General features: G+C 39.8%; 1 protein-coding gene across 2 annotated transcripts in view; it reads right to left on the reverse strand.

Moving 5' to 3' along the window:
- adam22 (ADAM metallopeptidase domain 22) overlaps positions 1-15,434 on the reverse strand; it is an 89,657-nt gene that overhangs the window by 23,246 nt on the left and 50,977 nt on the right. For both annotated transcript variants that reach the window (XM_088327156.1, XM_088327157.1), the window contains 16 exons: positions 12,817-12,877; positions 12,665-12,741; positions 12,307-12,381; positions 10,577-10,648; positions 9,531-9,697; positions 8,126-8,210; positions 7,906-7,996; positions 6,295-6,346; positions 3,497-3,596; positions 3,333-3,404; positions 2,980-3,072; positions 2,824-2,904; positions 2,694-2,744; positions 864-927; positions 465-570; positions 261-380 (listed from right to left, as the gene is read on the reverse strand). In XM_088327156.1, the coding sequence (XP_088183282.1) occupies positions 261-380; positions 465-570; positions 864-927; positions 2,694-2,744; positions 2,824-2,904; positions 2,980-3,072; positions 3,333-3,404; positions 3,497-3,596; positions 6,295-6,346; positions 7,906-7,996; positions 8,126-8,210; positions 9,531-9,697; positions 10,577-10,648; positions 12,307-12,381; positions 12,665-12,741; positions 12,817-12,877 (1,367 nt within the window). The remainder of the gene's footprint in view (positions 1-260; positions 381-464; positions 571-863; positions 928-2,693; positions 2,745-2,823; positions 2,905-2,979; positions 3,073-3,332; positions 3,405-3,496; positions 3,597-6,294; positions 6,347-7,905; positions 7,997-8,125; positions 8,211-9,530; positions 9,698-10,576; positions 10,649-12,306; positions 12,382-12,664; positions 12,742-12,816; positions 12,878-15,434) is intronic.

The following is a 15,434-nucleotide window of genomic DNA, read 5'->3' on the forward strand; positions in this document are numbered from 1 at the left end:
CCCCCAATAAGCAGGTTAGCGCCTTACATGGCTGCAAGGCCGCTATTGGGAAATGTGGAGCACATTGTAAAGCGCTTTGGAAAGTCATTGACTTGAAAAGCGCTATATAAATGCAGATCATTTCATTTCATTGTACCTTTGATGTAGAAGGGCCCGTATAACCCCTCAATGGCAAAATATCCTGATAAGGACTACTGCTTCTCACAATAATAGTAAAATAGCTGAAAATGAGCCAATGAATGCAACACCTATACCAATACCTGCAGTCCAGAGAGGCACTATGTCTGGCCACTGAGAATGAGGTCAAACCTCCCTGAAGTTCTCCCAATCGCGGGGCGGGCGAGATGTTGGAACACAGCAGGTAACCGCAGTGAACATCCCTGAAACGTGCAGGTCCAAATCAGCATCACGTGGACATGTGCGGGTAAGAGTCACACAGATACGAACACACGGGGAACCCTTACTGTTTGTTACACTGGATCCACGTGTCCTTGTCACTCCCACAGTTTCCCTTCTCGGTGCCCTCAATGTTGAGCTTCTCGTAACAGAATTTATCAGCCGCTGTGGCCTCTGAGTGGTTAAACGCATCACAAAATCAGATTGAAATGACCAAGATTGCGAAAAATTTGGCCTGAGTCAATGAGACCAATCAGAACTTTTGTATACATTATGCGCCAGCATAGCTAATAGGCGAACTTTTCAATTATGTGAGTATAAAAATTAGCAAATGCAAACATTTTGATTGTTAGTCGATAAAAATTGTTTTTTGGTATGTATATCAATTGACACAAATGTATTTATGTTAATACGTTAAAAGCAGAGATACATCAATTGAACTACAAGAAAAAATGTATTGCACTTACTCTCTCCCCAAATGTACTTGCACTGTTTATCTTTGGTTTTGCACCTCCCATTAAAGCAGCGCCCCTAAAAGAGAAAAATGTCGTTTTATAAAAGTGCTCTTTATATACCGAAATGTTCAAAACAGAGTTATTACAATTCTGGTGATGTGTTACTATTCATTTTGTGACTTAAAATTAATTTGTTCTAGAATTTTTTTTACGAATCCTTTTGTTTTTGATAGCTTATTAAAGTCACAATAACTTTTTTTTCCCCCTACCGATAACATCCATCCATTATCTGCACCGCTTATCCTCAGTAGGGTTGCGGGGGTGCTGGAGCCCATCCCAGCTATCTTCAGGCAGTGGGACACCCTGAACTGGTTGCCAGCCAGTCCCAGGGCACACAGAGACATGTTTTTTTTTGGAATGTGGGAAGAAACCGGAGTGCCCGGAGGAAACCCATGCAAGCACGTGGAGAACATGCAAACTCCACACAGAAAGATTCAATCTCATGACCTCAGAACTGTGCCGCACACGTGCTAACCACTGCGCTGCCGTGCTGCTCCCTTACCAAAACCACTTACCGATAAAAGCCTGAAAGCAATATGATACCCAATAACTTTTTTTACGACATGCTTTATACGTTTATTCAATTTTTAAAATTGGACACCAGCAAAAGAGAATATGTTATTTTGACTATCATTGTGCACTGCTACTCTTCTTGCACTATCGGCACTATGGTAAAATACTATACGTAGCCAAAATACAATACAACATTATTTATATCTGTACATTCAAGGAAACTGTGGGGGTCAGATGCATCGACATTTCGTTCTGTATACACGTGTACTAGAATGACAATAAAGTAGATCTGAATCTGAATCTGAATCTGAATCTGTTGTATGTTGCTTTGAGTATTCAATCATTGTTGCTATTGGCCAATCATGTTGCTGTTCTTTGATTTCCCCACCTTTTAGGGCGGATCTGCTTTTGTAGCTTTGAAGTTGTAATAAAAAGAAAGGGCTCAGGGGAGGGTTTTTTATGAGGTTGGACATTCTGATCTGAAGGCTTCTCTCACTGTCCTGCTTGCAAGTTCAAAATCCATTGATGTCACATAAATCTATTTTTATGTGTGTCTTTATTTTATTTTTTTCATTACAATAACATAAGAAAGCTCCAATAAAGATGGTGTTGGAGAGACTAACGCTTGACCTAATCAATCAACCAATGATTAAATACATTATCTATTTATTGCATACAAATTGTTTTTTGTTTTTTTTACTAATTATGAAGTGAAGGCAAAGGCGTGAAGGCAAAGCCGAATGGGCCTGTGCAAGCCCTCCATGCTTGGTGCACATTACGAAAAATCGAAGAGTGGCAAAACCAAGTTGTGCTACTATATACTTCTTTAGAAAAGAAAAATATCTGTTGCAGCCTGGTCTTGGAAGGGGGATGACCTCATGTGCGGTCCCTTATTAAAGTTTCTTCATTTTCCTCATGTTGAGTTTTTCCTTGCCCTCATGTAGGTTTTAGATCAGGGGATGGTGTAGTAATAGTGGAATTTGCAATACTCTGTGGTCTGTGCAGCCCTTTGTGACTGATTAAGGGCTATACAAATAAACATGACTTAAATTGACTGACAGTATTACAACGAGAAACCTAAGTTCTTGAAATCTCTTAAAGATGTAGCGCCGCCTGACACAGCTCCTTACGACTGATTATCATTTTTTTTCCCCTATCCCGTAGATTATTGTAAAGTCATATGTTGCCGTTAGTAGTCCGATAACTATAATAATAATAATTGATTTAATTTAAGTTTACTCTTGTGAAATTGTCGGAGGGGTTTCTCACCTGGTCTTTCTCACACGTGTAGCCATCCATCTTATGCACATTTGGTGGACACTGTAAAAGATACAGTTACACACGATCAATATCCTCTGGTCAAGTCTTTTGACTTGGAGGCCGAGTTGCTCGTCCTTACCTGGCTGGAATTTCCTGTGCAGTTTTCAGGGATGTCGCAATCGTTCACTGCATCTCGGCACATGACACCCATGAACTCCATCTGTTGGAACAAAGAATGGCGTTTTTAGGGTGAAGTGTCTAACTTGAAAAAGATGGGCAGTGACTTGTTTCCCACCTGACATTTATTGCAGCAGGGTCCATTGCTACATTTAGAGCCGTACGTTAGGGTGCACTTTTTACAGCAGTTCTCTCCCTCTTTGGCACACTCCTAGTAGAAGAGTGTTTTTTGATGACTGAGTTATTTAAACATTTATTTCATGCAACATTTATTTTACACTTCACATCAGACAACTTTGTTGGCACACTAAATCACTAGGCAAACAGTTATGAAGTTGCATCTGTGCAATCAGGCCATCGCACTACTTATGTTACAAGGTTTATGAATTAATATTGAAATCTAAACATGAAATCCTTTGATTCAATTAAAATGCACATTAAAAACAGAACAGTTGATTGCCAACGACTTACCACTGGGCTGCCACAATCACACTCCTCCCCAGGCTCCACAAATCCATTACCACATTCTGGTGGGTCCAGCAGCTGAAATTAAATAGAATGAATTCATAAAGGGGGGGAAAAATAATTTTGACATCCCTCTTTGTGAAATGAGTGTTGGAAAATCCCTGCCGTACTTTGAAGGGCTTGTTGAAAAGACAGGTTCCTCCGCCGCTGTTCAGGAAGTTGTGGTATTCCTCAACGTTACAGTCGGAGAACCTCTTGGGCAGGTAGAAGCTGTCCAGCACAACCACATAATTTATGGACCCGTACAATAAATGTCATAAGAAAATGATTCCCATGACTCTGATGTGAAGATAATTATAAATAGAACTCGTCATTTGCAAAAGAGTGTATGCCTTCGTTTGTCAGAGTAATTAATTTGAAAGTATGAGGAACTCTTATTTTAACAGCTACAGTATAGTATAAACCTTGAAGGTCTTCCTCTATGGTAACATAAGAATTTTAAGGAAAAAGGTTTTTTCACACTCTCACTCACGAGTGCATCGTATAAACCTGTAAAAAAAAAGAACACTGAGAGAAGTTAAACTGACATGCAGGCGCTGTGGAGGGAAAAAAAGCTTGCATCAATGGATATGGCTGAGCTAGATCACTGATTACATTGAAGTGTCTGAAATATCACTTTTGAGACAGATGACAAGGTTCTCGCTCTATCACATAACCTCTTCACAAGTTGCCAGTGCTAGCAGGTGCACAATACCATAGTTGTTAGATGGCAACCCAATAGAGAGTGGTCAAGACCGTCAAGAGTTACTAGTTATCTTTGATGACACTGAGATTGCAGACAGTATCAATCAACTGAACATGAATGAGAACATAAAAATTAATGATGAGACGAATGATGTTAAGCGATCTTGAGTACAATATTTCCCAAATACTGGCTTTTTTTTAAACGAGCTGTCATGAGAGTATAGCAGTTTACTTTTGCAGTTTTGATACAGTGAATTTTGCATTGGATTGAATTGCCTTTATTGTCATTGATATCAACGTATCATGCATTGGGTTCTGCAGCAGACAGCACTCAGCAAATGCTTTCATGGGAAAAGCTTGGAAAGGGCTTTGTGTGTTTGTGTGTGTTGGGTGGGTGTGACTGTCTGTGGGTGTAACTGTGAAAGTCTGGCGTATGCTGTCAGTCAAACAGTGCGGTGAGCACACAAGTCAATGTGTCCAGCCAAAACAAACTGTAAACCATGGCAAGACCTAGAATTTGAGCGGCTCGATTCTTTGGAAACAAATCAATATTTAAATCAGACTCAGAGGAGCGGAAAGAAATGCTGATCACCACCGGGTACTCCGTGGATTGTTATCAGGTCCAGGAAGAGACTGAGCCAGCATCAGGAGAGAAACCAACAGCAATGCTGCAGGTCCGGCCTACTGCTACGGCGATGTAACAACTCTCCTAAGCCATCTCTACTAAGCCTGTGTCTCACCAATGCCACATCCACTACCCATGAAACGGATGACCTGGAGCTACAACTCATAGGAAACATAAATGTGTGACTTGTATTTTAATCATTAGATATCCGGGTTTAACCCGAGGATAACCGATGCTGGCTCTTTACATCCCTTTTTTACACTGAAAGGAGAGTCCTCCAATTTTGTTGCACTATTGTATAATGACAATAAAGACCATTCATTCAACTGCAATTCTGTGTTTTGTACTTTTATTTGCAGAAAAAAATCAATGTACATACTTCACGGTTTACGACCCTTGCAATAAACAAGATATTACTGTATTTTGAAGACAACCCTTCTAGCATTATTTAGTAAATTCTGTGCTTCCAGTACACTGCCCCAAGTTGCTAAATTACATGAAAACCATAAAGAGCAGTATGATGTCAACAAAATGTGGGAAAACTGATTCTTTTGATTCAATCACATCATCACGATGTTAAAGCAAAGTAGGTCAAGGAGTACTTCATTACTAATTAGGTCAGGTTATCTTTAGGGAAAGCCACTATTTGAGGAAATATGAAAAACAAATTGAAGCTAAACTGACTGTTTTCCAACCTGTGCAAATTAGAAGACACACTGTATACGGTCAAGCCGATACATTAAGTCCCCTTGTACAACGTAATGAGATCCAATACAAATATTATATCCAAGATAATATTAAAATAAAACTACTGTAATCATCGTTTTCTTATTGGAAAAGAAGCATTCGTTTAACAAATGTTGCTCATTTTGTATCGATAATAAGAATATTGTTGCAGCCTCATCCACAACTGAGTTGCAGCATCATCTACAACTAAATTGCGTCCCATTTTGCAGGCAGAATATTTACATTGGCATCTCATCTGTTAAATATGGAAAAGCACTTCTAATGGAGTGCCCACTCAATGTGGAATACGATATCCATACATGAGGAGTTATTGTTCAACAAGATGACGCTAAATACAGTCACTATGGGTGAAAGGCACACAACTGTATTTATTCACATCATTTGAACATTGGAGACGTTTGGTTGTGATGGCCAAGAGTCATTCAGCCAAGGCCGTGGTTCAGGAGAGCACAAGCAATGTTTTAGCCGGGCTTCTGCTCACCTGCTGTCCCATTTGGGATAGAGGGAAAGTGCAAAAGTGTTTGAGAGGAGATATTGACATTGACGCACAAGAATCACATCGGCACGTTTGCAGTAATGAAACAACCCTAAACGCTGTTTTTAGGGCACGATGTGTCTGCACGATAGAGAATAAAAGAACTGTGCTGACACCTATTGGTGGGTTTGCGAAATACACCAAGGCTGCTACCCATGTGATATTGCATAGCTTATTTTTAATATTCTTTTGACAGTTGGCCCGGAGAGGGATGGGCGCCACCAGGCTGTACTTGCCCAAGAAATACCACGGGAAATGGTGCCCCTACGACCCTAGTGGTTGAGAGATCTTAACCAACCGTTAATAGTTTTACTTACCCAACGTCATCCATGATGCAGCCTGTCCATCGGTCGTCGCACTTGCACTCTCCTGTTAAAGCAAAACAGGCACAATTTTTATTGAAGTCCTTTTAAGTAAAATAAAATCACAAAAGTGATGTTAATGTGAAGGAAAGAAACTGAAAAGCCAATGTATCTTATATTAAGTTTCAATAGACCCCACCCAGCCGATGTCATCACCGGATCACCACAGGATACGTGCGCATTCTTGACTTAAAACAGCAGGAGTAGCAGTACGAGTTTGATTAGAGCAAGAAAAGATTTGTATGTTGAGTTGCGTTTTTAGAGTTGTAATTTACATAAACCACATGCCGAGCTAGCACGGCGGCGCAGTGGTTAGCGCTTGTGCGGCACAGTTCATGTCATGCGAACCTGTCGTGGGTTCAAATCCAGCTCCAGACTTTCTGTGCGGGGTTTGTATGTTCTCCCCGTGCTTGCGTGGGTTTCCTCCGGGCACTCCGGTTTCCTCCCACATTCCAAAAACATGCATTTCAGGTGAATTGGCCGGTCCAAATTGTCCCTAGGTGTGAATGAGCGAATGAGTTGTCTGTCCCCGTGTGCCCTGCGACTGGCTGGCAACCAGTTCAGGGTGTCCCCTGCCCACTGCCCGAAGATGGCTGGGATGGGCTCCAGCCCCCCCGCGACCCTACTGAGGATAAGCGGTACGGCTAATGAGATGAGATGAGACATGCCGAGCTGATGTGTGTGCGGGTAGACAAATCGCAATTTTAAGGAAGACAATTTTTATTTTTTTGCAATTTTAAGAGGAAACAGGCCTTTTCAAAGCACCGCAGGAGCCTGTAGCTGCGAGCCATCAAAATGACTAACTGGATCGAGTACATCATTTGTAAACCCCGCGTTTTACTCATCTGATAAGTTATTGTGGCGATCTTGTTTTGATTTTCTCGAAAACCGAACGCCTTAAGTAAGTAAGATAAGTTTCGAGGAATTGTAAGCGTTTGCTATCAATGCCTACTGTAGACTATTAGTTTGCTACGACTGGTGCTAGGTAGATCTTTTATAATAATAACAATTATTATTATAACAATGGTAATAACATTATTAACATAAATATGAATGTATATTTCATATCATATACATTTAAATGTGGTGTATGTAACTTTAAAATAATCCTACTTGCTAAATCCTCATTGCAGCTCCTTTTGTTGCACGTTCAAGTATGTGAAATTCTTAGATGTGCTCAAATAAACTCTTCTTTTTTCATCTTTTTGGGGATTTGCGTAGACATTTGGACTGTAATCGAAACAGTCCTTTTTCACAATTTTTATCCTGGAATAAGAGAACACTACGACCACACCCGTGATATCATCCCCCCCAACCCAAAGCCCTCCCTAGAGCTCCCACCATTGCAACAATATAAGGGTTATTGAAACACAGTTGGGCATTGTTAACACATAGTTGATAGGGATAATATTTAATTTTAGACATTTTTAATTGTACGCCAACTTTTTAAAGTGGGGTGCTTGGTTTGAGCTGTCCTGTAGAAAGGGGTCTAGAGATTTGGTTTGCACATTCAGTATGAAACATAGTACGGGTTACAGTTGATGAGTTGAAAGAAGGAGCATGTACCATTTAGGATCCTCTTCTTATCAGAGAAGATGCCAATGTTCTGCCCCAGGGACTGAGCCAGCGTTATGGCCATCTCATCTGTTTTTCCATACTGATAACGGAAAACAAATGGACAACCACGACACAAATATTAGATTAGTCTGACCTGGAAAGATTATAAAATCAGCGCCCACTACAAGGTTCGAAGAAAGGAATATAGCGATCTAGGTTTCCAGGTTACCTCATTGACTCCACCGCCTTTGATGAGCGAGCAAACTCCTCCCATGTAGGAAGCTCCACCCCAGCTGCTGTGAAAACGGTTCCCACTGAAAATAAATAAGTAGTGAGAAAAAAAATATTTTGAGATTCTATTGAAAAAATATTTTTACACCATAGACAAGTCATTTGAGCTCAGGGACCACGTGGAAGAAAAATTATTGTCATGTGAGCCACACTGATAAAAAGTGTGCCATACCTGGAGTGCTGGAGGTATTTTCGGAGGCTCACAGTTAAATAATGATTCAAGGATCAAATATTTGATTATAAAACGATTATCAAGGGCATTTTTTCCTCAAAACTTTTCCCTTCACGATGATGTTGTCATGATTACTAATTTGAAGCACCTGTGCCCGCTCGTTTGGCACCAACTGCCTCGGACTCTGATTGGCTCCCTGTCCCTATTTGAACCCACTCCTTTCTGTCACCTGTTGTCAGACCGTCTGCGAACCTCAGTTTACTCTAGGCAAGCTTTTTTGGACCCTGTCTCACTCCTGTTTTTGCTCCCGTCTGTTCTCCGGCTTTGACCCATTTTTTGATCCTGACCACGTTTACTCTCCTCTCCTGGATTTCAACTCATTGCTGATCCCGACCACATTTTGTTGCTCTCTGACCCGTTCTTTCCGTTCCTGACACCGCCATCGCTCGCCACGGAAGTCCCACTTCCGCGTTCAGAGCGACCTGCTTCCTGCGACCAGAGATCACCGGATCATGGGTATAATCCTTTTCTTTATTCCCTATAAATCTGAGAGAAACGTAACGCAAGTGGGTCCTGTCTCCGTTCTGGTTCTGACAGATGTAATCACTTAAAGAGTTAATCAACTGTGAATTAGTAAAAAGAATAAAAAAAAGAAAAACAGCAATAAAATTAATTTCCACCAGAGTTAATTTAACCCAGGTAAAGTCCCCATGACTGGAAAGTACAAAAATATAAATACTAATTTAAGTGATTGATTTAATGATACAAAAGTGTATCTGCTTTTCATTTTTTATGAAAATCTTAAGATCTTATGTATTATAGAAAGAAGCTAAATCTTCTTTAGACAACTGCAAAGGCACTTAAGTACTATTTTTTTTCGATTTTGTATTTTTTGTTCTGCCTTAAACTGAGACTTTTATTTCAAGTAAAACAAAACTAGGATGTGTTTTTTCAATGATATCTGGTTTCTCAATGGTAGTCAGCAAATACAGCTACAGTGGGTTCTCCGCAAGTCATCGTTTACCGCAATGCGGCAACTCTTTTTCTCTCGTGCTTCTCTTAGCGTTGACTCACCAGCCAAAAGAGATGATTTGGCCCGCGAGCCGTGGGTTTGACACACGTGCATATGAAATTTTAGTGCCAAATGATATATTATAAGAGCACGACTCACGAGAAAAGGTGCACAGAGTCGCATCTCTCCTGGATGAAATCTTTTCGGTACTTCATAAACTCCCGCAGGGTCACCATCGGATCGTCGTCAATATTGAATTTGTTATCTGCTGACCACGTTTCCATGGCGACCAGCACAATGCGCGTATTGAGCTGCTCTTTGAAAATCTGGGGAAATCAAAGGAATAGATAAAGAGAATAATAAAATAGTTTTCAATGAGGATAATAATTCCATAAAACACTACATGGAGAGACAACTTGCTACTTCACGTTCGGCGGGGCCAATTGGGCGCCATGGCAACCGTGACATCGGGGATGTGTTTATTGTCATTGATATCAATGTATCGTGCATTTTGTTCTGTAGTACACAGTGCACAGCAAATGCTATCACAGGGTCAGGTTTAAGGAGGGTTTTGTGTGTTGTTTGTACGGCTGTGATAGGCTGGTGTACGCTATCAATCAAAAAGCAGGGGTGGGCGGGCGCACAAATCAATGTGTCCACCCCAAACAAACTGCGAAGCACAGCTACAGATACAACTAGCCTTTAGCAGCTCATTACATTCATCAATTAAATTGGACTTAAGAGTAAGTTCTGTCCCCCATTAACTGCAATAATCGGGGTAATATAGTATCAGGAAACACTCCATTTCATTCATACTTTGATGAAAAGTTAAAAAATACAATGTGGAAAGCAAACAAGTAAGGTCACTTCGATTTTCAAGGCCAAAGATGATAATTAGAAATTCAACTCTCTCATGAAAAATCAATTGGATTCAGCCCAGGACAAATCTGCTTGATATGAGAATTTTCAAGGTCGAGACAAAAAAGCTCGACCTTTTCCGCCTGAGCCGGACAAAGCGATCGGCTTACGACCGTGACCCGGCGACCATTCGCATTTCCATACCCAAGCACACAAATGGATGATCCTGCAGTGACTTTTGTGCTCAAGAGTGAGCCTGTTTAAACGAGAAATTTCTGCGACGCATGCAGGCAGGAAGTGCTTGTGGCCGGCTTTCCGAGAGGCGGATCGATCAATATAGTTCTTACCATGTCAGCCATGTTGACCACAGACTTAGCGTAGTTATTGGTGTGGCCGACGGAGAGGCGGTGCTTCTTGTACTGGGAAGAGAGAAAAGAAAGATTTCAGTTTGAGAAAACATCTAAATATTGATTCCGTCAAGGCTATCGAACAATCATTGTTTTTTCACCACCAATTATACGTCATCATTTGAAAAAATGTCCAATATCAAGACCAAACAGACACCCTTGGACTCAGTTCTAAGTTTTTAGGTTAACATTATCAAAAGTTGGGCATTTTTCCAATTGGTATTGACTTAATGGCAACTGTTCTAAAATAAAAGTAGCATGAATATATTGGATTAGCAAAATAAACCTTTCAAATAGTAAAAAAAAGATTGATTAATTTCAGTCAGTTGCTACGCTTTGTTTAGTTCATATGTATAAATGTCATTGCTTCAGTAAGTGTAAAACAAATATAACTACTACTGATTATCCCGCAATATTATTCTTATCTGATTTGTAACTCACCGATACCAGACTGTAAATGTATTTTGTTGGAATGAATATGTTGAAAGTCTGCAGGATAAAGGATTTAGTACAGTAAATGAAGTGGATAGATAAACAGCAGATAATGCATTGATTTTCGGGGGGGGGGGAGTAAGCCTACCCTAAAGACAAAACGATCATAATGTTTATTGTATTTTGATTGTTAAAAATACATGAGAAGGAAGGTTTGAAAAAATAATTAAAGGTTAAATAGAATGTTATTAAATTGCATTTAAAACAAAAGTTCTGCCCTGTACGTAAATGTTTAATTCAAAAGTACTTCTCAGGGGATGGTGTAATAATAGTCTGTGGTTTACAATAGTCAGTGGTCTGTGTCGCCTTTTGAGACTCCTTGTGATTACGGCCTATACAAATAAACATGACTTGACTTGACTTTTAATTGCCCACTGCCAAAGACCTTATTTGAATGCAACACAAACTTACATTTGGTTCTTATTCTTTTTCTCGCACTCTCTCTTTACATCCCGCCCCTCACTGCTCTCCTCCTTTGTTCTCTTCCCGTCTAGTTTGTCCTGTTTATTTTCGATATCCTGTTTCATTATCTATCCTGTCTGTCCCATCCCGGTATCCTTGGTATCGATCTCGTCGGCCTCTGGCTTCCTATCATTTCACGCCAGACTGCTGCCTAACGTGCATGACTCCCCAGTTCCCGTAAAATAAAAGGCTTGTGTGAGTAACGTCACGCGTTTGGGTCCTGATCCAGTTGTGGTTCATGACAATTAAAGGTCAAGTCAAGTCATGTTTATTTGTATAGGCCTTAATCACAAGGAGTCTCAAAAGGCTACACAGACCACTGACTATTGCAAACCACAGACTATTATTACACCATCCCCTGATTTAAAACCTACATGAGGCCCAGGAAAAGCTCAAACACTCGAGATGAGGTAAAAGAAGAAACCTTGAGAAGGGACCTCGCATGAGGTAATCCCCTTCCAGGATTATGTTAAGATAAATAAGATTCATTAGAAAGGTTATAATGTTTGTTTTACCTTTTCCTGGTCGAGTTATTTCTCCTAATGGAGACGGTATGAGAAAATAATCCCTTGACTTCCCATATTTATTTCGGAGATATTTTTTAATTAAATTGCAACAATATTTAAATCATCTTTTTTATTGTAATGGGTTGTTTTAAACTTTAATTCCCCTTACAATATAAAATCAGACCCAAGGAAGTACTTTGTATTACTTACCATTAAATGGTCATTAATAACCATCAACTCGATGTATTTGATTTCATCTTCGACATTTCGTGAAAAATGCGGAGCCTGAAAGAATGTCACACATTCATGAAATTAATATGGAGCCATTCAAACCATAGTAAGTTCAAATCTTGAGTTGGCTAAATAAAGTTTGTTCTCCTTTAAAAAAAACAGATGACAACAGTTCTCAGGATGATGACGACAATGACACACACTGTAAATATTTCATGGAGGGGAAGAAGAGGAAAGCGAATGGCTGCTCAGTGGGAGGACAAGAAACCGTTTCTTCCCTTTTCTGAACAAAACCAAAACACAGAAATGGGACACTGACTAATTGGGTCGCATATACCTGTCTCTTCTTTCTCCTGTGGACAAGTCTTGAGTCAGGAAATGGGGGACTGGGAAAGGGCTTCTTAGGAGGGTTACCTAATTGGAGGTTATTTTTATTAGTGCTTACATTTAGAAGGCAATTATTCATTTATCATTTTTCATAAATCCTACCAGTGAAGAGGTCATAAAGTCCATCAGGTCCTCCAGATTTGTATATCAAGTGGACATCATTCTGAAAATGAAAAATCGAAACAATTTTACGAATGTGATTTTAGCAGTGATGGAGCGCGAGGGCCTGCAAGGCCTTTTCTGCTGGCCTAAAAATATCAGAATCATGTGAGCTTAACTATATTTTGATGATCAATACGTATTGATCAATGTCTTTAGCTTCCTTTTATTGCTTTTTCCAGGGTTGCACTGCTTCCAGATGTGTGGTTTCATATTAAAGCATTTAACCAATCTCAACCAATATGCAGATACATCTACCTGGAGGCCTTCATTAAAAATACTGAAGGCTATGTCCCGTAACATCAGTTTTGAAGAAAATCAGATTATGTGTGGGCATCAGTGAGCCCTGTAGAGGGCCTTGAGAAACGTCACCAGCCTCACAAACTATGTTTGGCTAGGGGGCGGTAATCCACCAAAGCGATCGCGCCAACAGCATTAAACTTGAAGAAACTTAGCTGTAAATTAGGTTGATCTAATAGCGAAAAGTCGGACAACGAGAAAGCCTTTCGCGGGCGGGAAAAGGTTTTGTACGCCGCATTCAGCCTAAAGCTAAGATCTTAAATCTGAGCCCAACCTATATTTCGATCCAGGTTGGTACGTTGGGGTCGGGCCGAGCTTTTCTCTGGCTGCCTTTTTTATTTATTGTTATCCACCCTTCATTGTTCTACTTTGTTTTTGCTTTTACAGTGTTGTTTAACTAAGATTTTGTGACAAAAGACAGGCTCTACGTGTTGTGTGAGGCCCTTTATGTGCCCCCTCTTGCGCAGTCCGTGTTGCCGGTTTTCTGAGCAAATTGCGCTCATTGTTGTCAGTTGCCCTTCCGGACCCAGACAACTAGGTGCAAGGCTCAAATCACCTCTCAACCCGAGTCCTCACAGATAAAATTTAACTTCCAGGATCCAACTCACATTTAAAAGAACACGTCACTAATTCAGAATGGAGCCGATTGTGTAAAATCAACAGCCCACCACCGGATTTTTTAATGTAAAAAAGATCAGGTTTAAGATCAGGTAATTGTGTAATTTTGTAACTGTAATCCTGTGCAGTCCTTTGAGACATTTTTGTGATTAAGGGCTATATAAATAAATTTGACTTGACTTGACTTGACTTGACATGAAGCGTAACCTGATATTGCCACAAAGTTGAATGTCAAACCACAAAACTGTGATGGTGATAGTCATGCTAGCCACTAGGAGGCCTTGTCATCATCTGTCCTCAGCGAAATCACTTCACTTTGGCCCAACCTCAAGAAAAGACTCGTAATTGCAAGCATGACGAGGATTGGCTGAAAATAACACGTTTGATGGCTCTCATAAACTGTTTTAGCGCCAAGGTGAACTTTTACAGGGTTTAGTCAATTTCATCACTTCAAAGTGAGTCAATTAAGTGGAAGTCCGAACTGTATTTTCCCAAAGCCTATGGTTCATGAATAAAACGTTTGTATGTTCATTGTGAAAGATCAAATGAAGCCGGGGATTTCAAAAAGGGATTCACATCACCATTAAGTAGTTAGGTCACAATCAAGCAGGTATTCGTTTTCTGAAAACAAATGAATAATTTATGTATGTGCGGGAGTGTTAAAAAAAAGCTTTTAAAATACATTGAAATGTAATTAAGTGCATGAGAATAAAGTGGTTAAACTCAAAGGATACAATACATTCTCTTTTTGGATAACTCTTGGCACAACTTCCTTGCCTCAACATGCTATCAAAAACAGTGGAAAGAAAGAACTGTGTGAACAATAGAACCTCAACAAATTATCTATAGATAACTGGAAAACAAAACACCCCTTACTTGTATGTGCTGTTTAAGAATGAGAGAAAAAGACAGAGACAGAGAGAGAAAAAAGAGAGGGATGGAGAAAGAGACATATAAAGACAAAAAGGAAGATAGAGAAAGGGAGTATCAAAGAATGACAGACAAAGAATGAATGAAAGAAAGAAAGATTAAAAAATACAGCTACAGTTCCTTTGGTGTTGGCGCCTGGCTTTATTGAAAACTGCAACTCGTATTTTGACCGTTTTTCCCCTTTTGAGCTTCTCTCACCCCTGTCTCATGGGCCGGATCCAATTTGTCTGTGGGCCTGAGCTGGCCCTTGGACCGCCAATTTAACACGTATAGCTTAAACCAGTGTTTTTCAACCTTTTTTGACACAAGGCACACTTATTTTCACGAAAGAAAATTGAGGCACACCGTCCGGAGAAAATGTATTATTCTACTTAATTATATGATATTATATTTTTTCCTTCTACAGTGAACGTCCAAGCTACTTCATTTTTGAACTTTTTTTTATAATAAACCTCATTTATGTCGAGCAACTCAGGATCTCACAACAAAATGTTAATTAACAATATATATGATATAACGAAACACATGTACAATATAACATGTTAAACTACATAAATAAACACATTTGGGAAAAAAAACATGGTGTAAGATTATTTTGTATTTTGTAAGGGAAAACACGACAGTTTGTAAGGGCATGGAGTCCTGGAGGTTGACAGGTATAATAAAATACTAATAAAATAATAAAATTGGGCAATTTCCAGCGGCACACTAGA

Source organism: Urocampus carinirostris, chromosome 2 (genome assembly GCF_059441175.1).
Source record: "Urocampus carinirostris isolate Australia breed hairy pipefish chromosome 2, RoL_Ucar_1.0, whole genome shotgun sequence".
Taxonomy (NCBI): domain Eukaryota; kingdom Metazoa; phylum Chordata; class Actinopteri; order Syngnathiformes; family Syngnathidae; genus Urocampus; species Urocampus carinirostris.